This window comes from Oncorhynchus mykiss, chromosome 28 (assembly GCF_057628025.1).
Source record: "Oncorhynchus mykiss isolate SJ-2025 chromosome 28, ASM5762802v1, whole genome shotgun sequence".
Taxonomy (NCBI): domain Eukaryota; kingdom Metazoa; phylum Chordata; class Actinopteri; order Salmoniformes; family Salmonidae; genus Oncorhynchus; species Oncorhynchus mykiss.
Genome location: NC_143049.1, coordinates 8,415,298 through 8,428,106, shown reverse-complemented (window position 1 = coordinate 8,428,106; position 12,809 = coordinate 8,415,298). Strand labels below are relative to the sequence as shown.

The window sequence follows — 12,809 nt, the reverse complement described above, 5'->3', positions numbered from 1 at the left end:
CTTGGGGTGGACTTCTGTTCATATGCTGTTGAATGGTGGTTAAAATTTTTATAAAAAAATATTACTGGTCAGAGTTGATTTGACTTGTAGAACAGTGATTATCAGATGGTGGATCCGGACAGCCAGAGAAAGTTAAATGCTAGCATAAATTGTATAATTTTGAACACATGATAAAGAAAGCAGCCCAAGACTGATTTTGTTGACAGCGTTGGTACTGTTGCGGGACCTAAAATGGATAGACCGCAGTTGCTACATCCATTTCTAGTTTATTTATGTACCCATATTCTTCTCTTCAAGCTTCTGGATTCAATCAGTAACATTTTAGCTCGGCTCTAACACGATAAGGTAATTTCAGATTGAGCCGCCATAAACCGCATTAAATGAACGCCGTCTCCGAGACCAAAATAACTTTGCCTTTCATTGTCAATCGCGTTATAAAGCACATCTTCAGTGCTAGGTTTTAAATAGGGTCCGTGCCTATGTGGGCTACCTTGGGACGTCCCTACCGCGTATGAAATGTAAAACGGTGAAAGGGTTTCATTGAGGGTATGGACGTCCCTAAGGATCCCAGATATCACTAACCGATTTGAATGGAGCTGTATCGCGCTAAAGTACAAAATGGCAGTGTAGGATCTAGATATAAATAATGACAAGAGAAAGAATGTTAATTTGAAAGGGGAGATTTATAGCCTCAGTCTGAGGTGTTACAATAGAACATCATGCATTCGAGTGTTTGAACTTGTAACGCGGCGGCAAAGGATATGCAGTCTGGTGTGTTGTGGTTCGTTGCATCTGATGCATGTGCTATAGGTAACTTGCTGACTAGACCTGGGCGCGCCATCGCACGCATGTTGATTTTTGTCCATCCACACCAGGACAAACTGGTTGAAATATCACAACGAACTCTGAACCAACTATATTAATTTGTTGCTAGCTAATCTGTCCAGGGATAAACATTGGATTATTTTACTTGAAATGCACAACGTTCTCTACTCCGACAATTAATCCACAGATAAAAGGGAAGATTAAGTTCCAAATAATGTCTTCACATGGCGGTTGGCAACCGCCACCGACTGGAGTGTGGACCTCAATTCATCTTTCAATCACACTCGTGGGTTTATGCTCTTAAAAGCCGGGAGAGGCGGGATTTACAGCGCATCACAAATGGAACCAAGTTCTATTGAATAGACCGTGCCCCAAACCGGCTGCGCGCGTGCGCACGTTGATCGTGACACGTGATCACGACACGCAGGTTGTCTAACAGTATAGACTTTACGTCTGTCCCATCGTCCCGACCTGGGCGCGAACCAGGGAAGCTCTGCACACGTCAGTCACCCTCGAAGCATCGTTACCCATCGCTCCACAAAAGCCGCGGCCCTGCAGAGCAAGGGGAACCACTACTTCAAGGTCTCAGAGCAAGTGGCGTCACCGATTGAAACGCCACTAGCGCGCACCACCGCTAACTAGCTAGCCATTTCACATCGGTTACAGTTGCAATATTAAAAACGAACTCTGAACCAGTTATATTAATTTGGGGACAGGTCGAAAAGCATTAAACATTTGTCAATTTAGCTAGCTTTACAGTTGCTAGCTAATTTGTCTTGGGATATAAACGTTTTATTTTACCTCAAATGCACAAGGTCCTCTACTTTGACAATTCATCCAAACATAAAACAGTCAACCAAATCATCTCCTCCTTCCAGGCTTTTTCTTTGGACTTTATATTGCGATTGGCAACTAACTTAAATAAGTATTACAACCACCGACCTCTGTTTGCCTTTGTCACCCACGTGGGTATCTGCTTCTATAAACCAATGAGATGGGTGAGGCAGGATGCAATCAGCTCACAAATAGAACAGACTTCTATTTTAGCACTTGGCAACGCAGACGCTCGTTAGCGTGCAATAATTGAATAACATGTCTAGATTTATTTTGCGACATGAGCGGTGTAGTCAGTAAATACATTTTCCAATACTCTCGGATGTCGGCTAGTGTGGCTCTGATCAAATCTAGCCCTAGGTTTACACGTAAATAATTTAATGGCTAGAGTTGTTACAAGGCCTTACCAAGTGCTGAACATCCTGTAACCTTGTCTTCACCTGATACAAACTGAATTAACATAGGAATAATAAGGGACAAACTAACATATTTTAATCCATTGTGAATTCAAACTACATTAATGTTAAATGCCAGTATAATATACAACCCACAAACTTATTTTGTGAAAGCAAAGAATTTTCCCAGCTGGACATTTCAAGACAAGGCTGTTAAAGATGGATTTACACTAGCTCTTATTCATGTTTAAACAGGCAGAACAAACAAATCCAAAAGCTTTGTTTTAGTGCTGAATATCCTGGGAGAAAACATTTCGATATGGTGACCTGATGGTTGAAATGTTGTCTTAATTAAATATCAGGTAGGAGGGCAGATATTTCCCCAAGTTTCGTTAAGTGTAACTCAGAGAGAGGACTCATCTTTATCTGTGCCATTATAGCATGGGCAGCGCCATTGAGGCTATCTCCATTTTGAAGTAGTCAATATTACTCTTCACAATTGGCTGATGATCCAGTTGGACATGTCACCAGGAGGGATCAGCCAATTTAGTTGGAAGTCCAACCCAGTTGACTACATTAAAATTGTGGAAGCCCATGTTAATATAGCTTTTTGGCCACTAGTCTATGGTGTAACTCCAGACTGTCACATGGCCCTGGGCTGTGACTCCCCATTGAAGCAGGGAGAGACTGGGTTATTTCTATCACAACTCCAGTGTGGAATGGACAAAGAGGCCCAATCCCATTCCAGTTTCTTATTTCCTTCCGTGGTACAGATCTGAAGAGATAGGAAAAGTATAAGCTTGTGATTGCCCCCACCAGCCCTTCAATAGGCTGAGTAGAAAACTTCCACACATTTATCCAGTCCATTCATATTTGTACTCCCTGAAGAGCTAGAGCAAAGGAATAGCGACTGGAGTAGTCTGAAGTATGGTGGGTCACTAATCAGAGATGGAGCCTATTTGAAGAAACCCTTCTGAGTGGTAGTGTAACAGTCTGTACATACATTAGAGCCCCTGGATACATCTCAATCTTTCGTATGCTTTTGAATACAGGCAGACAGAGGGTGGTACTTAAATGCATGTCAAGCTTTCCTCCTTTTCCCATGTAAATACTTCTGACAAGTTTAAGACTCTTCCACCAGTCCATTCTGGGACTTAACCCCAGGACTCTGGAAGCAGACAAGACTACTGTCATTAGTAACAGTAAAAACAACCCGACTCAGAATTTACTCCCCCTCAACATCAAACAGGCTCCTCTCCACGTTCGGTGGGTAATGGAAGGGGGGAGTTGAGAGAAAGAAAAATACCCTGTTTGAAGAGTTGACAAATGCCTTCTCGCCCCCTCCCTCCAACAGGTCTGAGTGCGTGAAAGCAATGTTTCCCTGTACATTTAACAATCACCTACGATCAGAGATACTGTACATCACCAAGGAAGGTCCACAGGGTGAAGATAGGCATTTGATACATATTCAAACAGGGTCAGAGTCTCAGCAGTCCTGTGATCCCCGAGCCCCCTGAGGTCATAAGGTCAGGTCAGAGGGGACTATGTGTAAAAGATGACCTCGGGGATCTGTCCGTCCTCTACCGAGGTGCCGTTGTTGTTGCCCGCGGCGTAGCAGAAGGTGAAGCAGGTCTTGGTGCCGGTTGAGGAAGACTCGTGGGTCACCTTACGCATGCCCTTGGTCCCGTAGTGAGAGTCAGGACCCTGAGAGAGAAAGGGAGGGAGTGGGAAATGAAAGAGGGGAACAAGGGAGGGATGGATGGAGATAGGAAGAGGGAATAAAGAGGGGGAAAACGAGAGAATCACTATGGTTACTCACATAGCCAGAACAGGACCACAGCTATCCAGTGAGGAAATATCAAAATCTAAACAAACATGTACAGTAAAGCCTGTACCTTGAGTGTGGCGCAGGCTGTGTAGTTGACGTTGGGCAGGATCTCCACCGGCTCCTTGAACATGACTCTGAAGGTGTTGGACGAGCCATCGCAGCTGAAGCCTGTGTCGTTCTGACCCAGCACTGTGTTACTGTCTGTATGAATGATCTGGGACGGGAGAGGGACACATTATAGAAACATAATCAGTCCCAAATGGCACCCAATTCTCTTTATTGTGCACTAATATGGGCCCTGGTCAAAAGCAGTGCAATATAAAGGGATCCGGTCGCTATTTGGGACACAGATGTCACACATTCTGTCCCGACACACAGTTGATATACATGTGTACACAGAAACATATATACTGTCATCAATGATTTAGGAGAGACAAATATCTGAGAGGGAGGGGAAGGGAGTCTTCTTTCCAATGTATTTTGTCTATACAAATTAAAATGTGATTGACATTTGGTTAGTTGAGGTGGAAATTACCTGGATGTTGACTTGGTAGTCTGTGGGGCCGTGTATGGAGCCGTAGAGGCCAAAGCCCACCACGAAGATCCTCCTGTTCACTGAAAATCTGTGAGGAGGAGGATAGGTGAGGCTAGGCGGGATAAATTATGTCCAGAGGCAATATTTTTCTAATAAAAATTAGTATCTTTGTGTGTGTCATTGTTAATTTGGGTCTGTGTGTTCTCACCGTATGCGGTCACTGGTCCCGCTGTAGCCCCAGCGGCTCTCCACCTGTCCGAAGCGTGTGATGCTGCACTCCTTCCCCCGGAGGCAACAGCGAGGCCGGTCGATGAACTCTACGTGTGGCTTTGGGTTCACTGTGAAGTGAAGGAACAGACTCACCACCTCCCTGTCTGTCAGGATACTAGACTGGGCCGGCCCTGTTTGAAGACACACAGCGGGGAAAGGAAGACACGTCAGCGTGAGTGTGTTCGTGTGAGAGAGATAGTAAGAAAGAGACATAACCCCTGCAGGAGATGGTAAAGGTTCTGCATTCTAATAGTGCAACATTTACTAAGTGTCTGTTACCTGCAGCGAACTCCTCAATAGTCATGAGTGGGAAGCGGATCAGGGCGAGGGCCTTGCCCAGGACCCTGCGTTTGTTCTCTGGAGTGGGCTGTAGCTGCTGTCGGTGGGCCTCTGCCTCTGCCCAGCGCACCGCCGCCACAAAAAGACGCACCTCCCTCACCCCTAGAGTGTCCCTCTCCAGCACAGCCACCAATGTATCTGAAAGATGGAGAGAGTGAACAAGATGGAAAGAGAGAGAATGAGAGAGGAGGATAAGAAGACCGAGGGGGAGAAGAGAAGGAAAGAAGGGATGGCAAAGATAGAAGGGGAGAGAGTGAAATGGAAGAAAAGAGAAGTCATCATGATACACAGAAACATTGCCTTTCAATATGAAGAGTGAACTACAATACCCAGATCTATGTCCGTGAAGCCCTCAGCGGCGAGTGCATCTCCAGTGTTCTTATCGATGTTCTCCAGACACAGGCTGGCAAGCTGGGGCTCATCGAACAGTCGAGCCTGAAACACACGCGGTTATACATTGATCAGAGACACACACAGTCAACAGTAGTTTACTTACATGAACTGACCAATAATCTATGCGAATGCTGCTTTGGGACTGACGGGTGCTATTGTTTTGAGACAAATAGACAGACTGTAGTGGAGTTGTTTTGATACTGGGTCAAGCCACACAATCAGACACTGGTGAGTGACTTGTTTAGACACTGCATCCCAGTCAGACATTACAGTAGTAGCTGACCTGAGTGAGCAGCATGAAAGCATTGTCTGCCCGCAGGTTCTTTTTGAGGAACTCCACACAGTGGGCCTCCAGGGCTGGCACTGCATACTTCTTAGCCGTGTACAGAGTGGTCATCACTGTCTCAGGTCCTATCTGAACCTCATCAGAGTACAGAAACCTGGAGGGGGACAAGATTCGATGACTGATAGCAGGGGACCTATACACTCAATGGACTAACAGTCTGAGCGGCACAAATGACCTGGGTTCAATACCAGGTAAGGCTATATTCTGCATACTATATAATGCCAATACCACTTTTGTGTACAATACTTAGGGTGCGAGTGTATTTAGCCTATTATGATAGGATCATTTCTAAACTAGAAGCCATTTCTTACTTCAGTAATGCCAGAAAGGCTGCAGGTTCGACATCTGGCAGTTCGATTTCCGTTGAAGTGGTCGCCATACCCCCGTTGAACATGGCATCGAAGACTGCGCTGCCCACAGCAAGAACGAATCTAACCAAAACAAAAGCGAAAAGATATCAAAACAATGCCTTTCACCAATATACATCAACGTCGCTTGGATTAACACACACAAGACGCATTTCTGAACGCTCTACTAACCATACTTTGTTGACAAACGATATAGTTATAAAGGAACAGCCACGTTCGCTCTTACCGGTGTGCGGGTATTCGCTGCACTCCCATACCTTTCCCCACCAGAAAATGAACGTCACTCAGAACCTCGTTATTGAACAGGAAAGCAAACCGTTCCTTAACGGTACTTTTCGTCGCCTGCCAATTGTACACGGGTTCCCGGTAAACCAAAACAGCAGCGGCCGCTGGTGCTGACAATAACGAGGAATGGGTCGTTGGTGCACTCGCAGCCGAAGCATTCGACGTCATGTTCGTAGCGGAGGTCTCCATCGCTCTTGCCGAGGCGCTTTGAGCTAGCGCTTGCTGAATCGCGTTATGTGCAGTCGGTGGAGTTCCAGCAACAACACCGGCGCTTTCACCTCCGCCAGGCCCCGACTGCGGGTTGGGGCGCCTTGCAGCCCCCTGAGCCCCTCCGGTCGCACCAACAGGCCCGCCGTTGGACATAGGCATTGAATAAGCACTGTTGCTGGGCTGGCCATTTCCTAAAGGCCCTGGGCCGGATAAATTTAGGCAGGGAGGCCTGCCGCTGTTATCCCCAGCAGCCATCTTGAATCTGATAGAATGTGGGAGTTGCGTGACGTAGACATAAACAAAACAGTCATAACTTATACCCAGTGGTGTAAAGTATAGTAAAAAAAAAACTTGCTATTTTAATTTTTGACAACTTTTACTTCACTTATGTTACATTCCTAAAGGGAGTAATGATTACTTGACACCCAACAGTACATTTTGAATGCTTAGCCGGACAGGAAAATAGTCAAATTCACGCACTTATCAACAGAACATCCCTTGCCATCCATACTGCCTCTGATCTGACGGACTGACTAAACACACGTGCTTCGTTTGGAAATTATGTCAATGTTTATTTATTTATTTATTTTACCTTTATTTAACCAGGTAGGCAAGTTGAGAACAAGTTCTCATTTACAATTGCGACCTGGCCAAGATAAAGCAAAGCAGTTCGACAGATACAACAACACAGAGTTACACATGGAGTAAAACAAACATACAGTCAATAATAAAGTATAAACAAGTCTATATACAATGTGAGCAAATGAGGTGAGAAGGGAGGTAAAGGCAAAAAAAGGCCTTGGTGGCAAGGTAAATACAATATAGCAAGTAAAACACTGGAATGGTAGTTTTGCAATGGAAGAATGTGCAAAGTAGAAATAAAAATAATGGGGTGCAAAGGAGCAAAATAAATAAATTAAATACAGTTGGGAAAGAGGTAGTTGATAGGGCTAAATTATATGTGGGCTATGTACAGGTGCAGTAATCTGTGAGCTGCTCTGACAGTTGGTGCTTAAAGCTAGTGAGGGAGATAAGTGTTTCCAGTTTCAGAGATTTTTGTAGTTCGTTCCAGTCATTGGCAGCAGAGAACTGGAAAGAGAGACGGCCAAAGAAAGAATTGGTTTTGGGGGTGACTAGAGAGATATACCTGCTGGAGCGTGTGCTACAGGTGGGAGATGCTATGGTGACCAGCGAGCTGAGATAAGGGGGGACTTTACCTAGCAGGGTCTTGTAGATGACATGGAGCCAGTGGGTTTGGCGACGAGTATGAAGCGAGGGCCAGCCAACGAGAGCGTACAGGTCGCAATGGTGGGTAGTATATGGGGCTTTGGTGACAAAACGGATTGCACTGTGATAGACTGCATCCAGTTTGTTGAGTAGGGTATTGGAGGCTATTTTGTAAATTACATCGCCAAAGTCGAGGATTGGTAGGATGGTCAGTTTTACAAGGGTATGTTTGGCAGCATGAGTGAAGGATGCTTTGTTGCGAAATAGGAAGCCAATTCTAGATTTAACTTTGGATTGGAGATGTTTGATATGGGTCTGGAAGGAGAGTTTACAGTCTAACCAGACACCTAAGTATTTGTAGTTGTCCACGTATTCTAAGTCAGAGCCGTCCAGAGTAGTGATGTTGGACAGGCGGGTAGGTGCAGGTAGTGATCGGTTGAAGAGCATGCATTTAGTTTTACTTGTATTTAAGAGCAGTTGGAGGCCACGGAAGGAGAGTTGTATGGCATTGAAGCTTGCCTGGAGGGTTGTTAACACAGTGTCCAAAGAAGGGCCGGAAGTATACAGAATGGTGTCGTCTGCGTAGAGGTGGATCAGAGACTCACCAGCAGCAAGAGCGACCTCATTGATGTATACAGAGAAGAGAGTCGGTCCAAGAATTGAACCCTGTGGCACCCCCATAGAGACTGCCAGAGGTCCGGACAACAGACCCTCAGATTTGACACACTGAACTCTATCAGAGAAGTAGTTGGTGAACCAGGCGAGGCAATCATTTGAGAAACCAAGGCTGTTGAGTCTGCCGATGAGGATGTGGTGATTGACAGAGTCGAAAGCCTTGGCCAGATCAATGAATACGGCTGCACAGTAATGTTTCTTATCGATGGCGGTTAAGATATCGTTTAGGACCTTGAGCGTGGCTGAGGTGCACCCATGACCAGCTCTGAAACCAGATTGCATAGCAGAGAAGGTATGGTGAGATTCAAAATGGTCGGTAATCTGTTTGTTGACTTGGCTTTTGAAGACCTTAGAAAGGCATGGTAGGATAGATATAGGTCTGTAGCAGTTTGGGTCAAGAGTGTCCCCCCCTTTGAAGAGGGGGATGACCGCAGCTGCTTTCCAATCTTTGGGAATCTCAGACGACACGAAAGAGAGGTTGAACAGGCTAGTAATAGGGGTGGCAACAATTTCGGCAGATAATTTTAGAAAGAAAGGGTCCAGATTGTCTAGCCCGGCTGATTTGTAGGGGTCCAGATTTTGCAGCTCTTTCAGAACATCAGCTGAATGGATTTGGGAGAAGGAGAAATGGGGAAGGCTTGGGCGAGTTGCTGTTGGGGGTGCAGTGCTGTTGACAGGGGTAGGAGTAGCCAGGTGGAAAGCATGGCCAGCAGTAGAAAAATGCTTATTGAAATTTTCAATTATGGTGGATTTATCAGTGGTGACAGTGTTTCCTATCTTCAGTGCAGTGGGCAGCTGGGAGGAGGTGTTCTTATTCTCCATGGACTTTACAGTGTCCCAGAACTTTTTTGAGTTAGTGTTGCAAGAAGCAAATTTCTGCTTGAAAAAGCTAGCCTTGGCTTTTCTAACTGCCTGTGTATAATGGTTTCTAGCTTCCCTGAACAGCTGCATATCACGGGGGCTGTTCGATGCTAATGCAGAACGCCATAGGACGTTTTTGTGTTGATTAAGGGCAGTCAGGTCTGGGGAGAACCAAGGGCTATATCTGTTCCTGGTTCTAAATTTCTTGAATGGGGCATGTTTATTTAAGATGGTTAGGAAGGCATTTTTAAAAAAATATCCAGGCATCCTCTACTGACGGGATGAGGTCAATATCCTTCCAGGATACCCCGGCCAGGTCGATTAGAAAGGCCTGCTCGCTGAAGTGTTTCAGGGAGCGTTTTACAGTGATGAGAGGAGGTCGTTTGACCGCTGACCCATTACGGATGCAGGCAATGAGGCAGTGATCGCTGAGATCTTGGTTGAAGACAGCAGAGGTGTATTTAGAGGGGAAGTTGGTTAGGATGATATCTATGAGGGTGCCCGTGTTTAAGGCTTTGGGGAGGTACCTGGTAGGTTCATTGATAATTTGTGTGAGATTGAGGGCATCAAGTTTAGATTGTAGGATGGCTGGGGTGTTAAGCATGTTCCAGTTTAGGTCGCCTAGCAGCACGAGCTCTGAAGATAGATGGGGGGCAATCAGTTCACATATGGTGTCCAGAGCACAGCTGGGGGCAGAGGGTGGTCTATAGCAGGCGGCAACGGTGAGAGACTTGTTTTTAGAAAGGTGGATTTTTAAAAGTAGAAGTTCAAAGTTCATGTTGGAGTGTACCCCTTGCTTTCCGTACATTTTTAAAACTAGAAAATTGTGCCATCTGGTTTGCTTAATATAAGGAATGAACATATATTAAGGGGGTGAACATAAAACACCCTAGATTAACCATTATCTGGCATTATCCACAACAGCATTCTTTCTTCATTGACGGGTTTTGCCAATGTAGCGCCGCTGTGTCTGCCAGTAGCGAAGGCTCATGTACTGGGGAAGGAAGGATGGAGGGGATGTAATAATGTCATTTTTGGTAGTTAAAATCCCAATGCCATAAAGGTACCGTCTTCATTACATTACCTTGTTTAGGAAGTTCGAAAAAATATCAGATTTGCAGACAGCTAATTTCGTTTTGTTAGTGGTACACTGAATAATTATAGCTAACGCTAGATGGCTAAACTTTGATCAGCATGGACGTCCGAAAATGGCTGGGCTCTGCCAAGTCCAAAAAAACGGAGGACCACCATGTCGAGACTGACGCCGAGCTCACCGAGCAGCCTGCTAGCCAGACAACTGAGGTTGAAAAGCCTAGCAAATGCAACTTGACCAAGATGAGCCATGGTTAGCACCAGCAGCACGAGGGTAACATCACAAGCACCCCCGTTACCCCAGCCATTAGCACCTGACGACCCCGGTGATGATGAGCCAGCACAGGTTTGTCGTCACACTTACCCGAGACTAGAAAGTTCATAATTGACTTGCAGCCTGTACATTTAAATAGTGGATAGGCATAGGGAGATTGATGGGGAAATGATATGATGGCATTTTATAAACCTTGAATGAAAGGAACAGCATTCCAAAATATACACACTCCCAAGAGATTAGGTACGTTTCCATCCAATTTGCGACAGATTTTCATGCAAATATTCTCAAATCTGCATAAAACAATATGCGCATTTTCGCACCAGAGATGTTTAGAGAAAACTGCCTTTTGGCGCATAAAATGCTGTTTGTGATGACGTAGTGCATATACAAATGACTTTTGCCGTTAAATGACCATGTACCGAAAAAATATTTAATGGGACTCCATCGCATTTTCAGCTCTACTGATGGTTTTGTCACTGTTTTGGCTTCATGCGTCAGGCAATTCATCTGCATGAAATGGTTGGATGGAAACGTGGTTAGTGTTGTGTAAATTAACCACTGGTGGGAAAAGTACCCAACTGTCATACTTAAGTAAAAGTAAAGATGCCTTAATGGAAAATGACTCAAGTAAAAGTGAAAGTCACCTAGTAAAATTCTACTTGAGCAAATACTTTTTGACTTTTTGTTTAAATATACTTAAGTATCAAAAGTAAATGTAATTGCTAAAATATAGTTAAGTATCAGAAGTAAATGTATAAATAATTTCACATTCCTTAACAGCACGATTTTATAAAAAAATAAATAATTTACAGATAGCACACCAACACTCAGACATAATTTACAAACAAAGCATTTGTGTTTAGTGAGTCCACCAGATCAGATCGAGTAGGGATGACCAGGGATTTTCTCTTTAAGTGTGTGAATTAGACAATTTTCCTGTCCTGCTAAGCATTCAAAATGTAACTAGTACTTTTGGGTGTCAGGGAAAATGTATGGAGTAGAAAGTACAATATTTTCTTTATGAATGTAGTGGGGTAAAAGTTGTCAAAAATATAAGTAGTAAAGTAAACTACTTATCCAAGATGGCGTAGCAGTTGGACGGGTTTTTGTCTTGTCCAGTCTTGTCCCATGTAAATAGTCGGTTTCGTCAAGTTTTTTTCGTATTTATTTTTAATGTCACTTTCCACCTACGATCTAAATATACTTTCCTGCAACCCGCCTCCCCCAATGTGGTACGGATCTGCTATTTTTATACGTTATATCTGGAACCTCCATCAGAAGCTACCCAGCTAACTAGCTACTAGCTAGTAGTCACTGTTAGCCACGGCTAGCGGTCTTCACCTTTAGCTCAGACACCAGCCAGCTTTGCTCGGTCAATACCTGCCAGTCTGCACAGTGCGATATCAACCCAGAGCATATCGGACTGCTTTTCTCTACCATATCACCAGATTCCTGCCGCAAGTTCTGAGCCATTACACTTGATCATCGCAGCTAGCTAGCTGCTACTGCTGGCTAATGCCTCTGTCCTGAAGCAAGCACCAGTTAGCCTTGGGCTAGCCTCGAGCTAGGCCCATCTCGCGGCTAGCCGAAGAGGTATACCCGATAATTTGCGTGCTACAATACCTCTTTTGCCAATTGGCCTGGACCCTTTATTGCCGACACGGAGCCCCAGCCGATCCATCATGACTGGTCTGCCGACGTAATCGTCTGATGTGGTTTCAACAGGCTTTTCCGCTGTGATGTCACCTTAGACCCATCTGCTAGCCCCGGCCCGCTAGCTTTCCGAACGGCATACCTCCTGCTCGCCTATCATAGTAGTGACTACCGAACGGCTACCTGACACACCTCATTGGACCCTATGATCACTCGGCTACACATGCCTGTCAATGTGCTGTTTTGGGTAGTTATTACTGTTTTATTTCACTGTGGAGCCCCTAGTCCAGCTCAACATGCCTTAGATAGCTCTTTTGTCACACACTCCACACATGGGGAGACCTCACCTGACTTAACTGGTGTCTCCAGAGATACAAGCTCTCTCATCGTCACTCA

The 12,809-nt window shown here is 45.0% G+C and overlaps 1 protein-coding gene across 1 annotated transcript; it reads right to left on the bottom strand.

The window, feature by feature from the left end:
* Positions 1–2,135: 2,135 nt before the first annotated feature.
* Positions 2,136–7,169, bottom strand: LOC110508424 (BTB/POZ domain-containing protein 2). The gene is made up of 9 exons (XM_021588942.3): positions 6,360–7,169; positions 6,077–6,196; positions 5,703–5,859; positions 5,356–5,461; positions 4,967–5,164; positions 4,626–4,818; positions 4,418–4,505; positions 3,950–4,096; positions 2,136–3,758 (listed from the first exon to the last, which is right to left on the bottom strand). The coding sequence occupies exons 1-9, from the start codon at positions 6,881–6,883 to the stop codon at positions 3,597–3,599; spliced, it is 1,695 nt and encodes a 564-aa protein (XP_021444617.1). The 5' UTR covers positions 6,884–7,169; the 3' UTR covers positions 2,136–3,596.
* Positions 7,170–12,809: the final 5,640 nt, after the last annotated feature.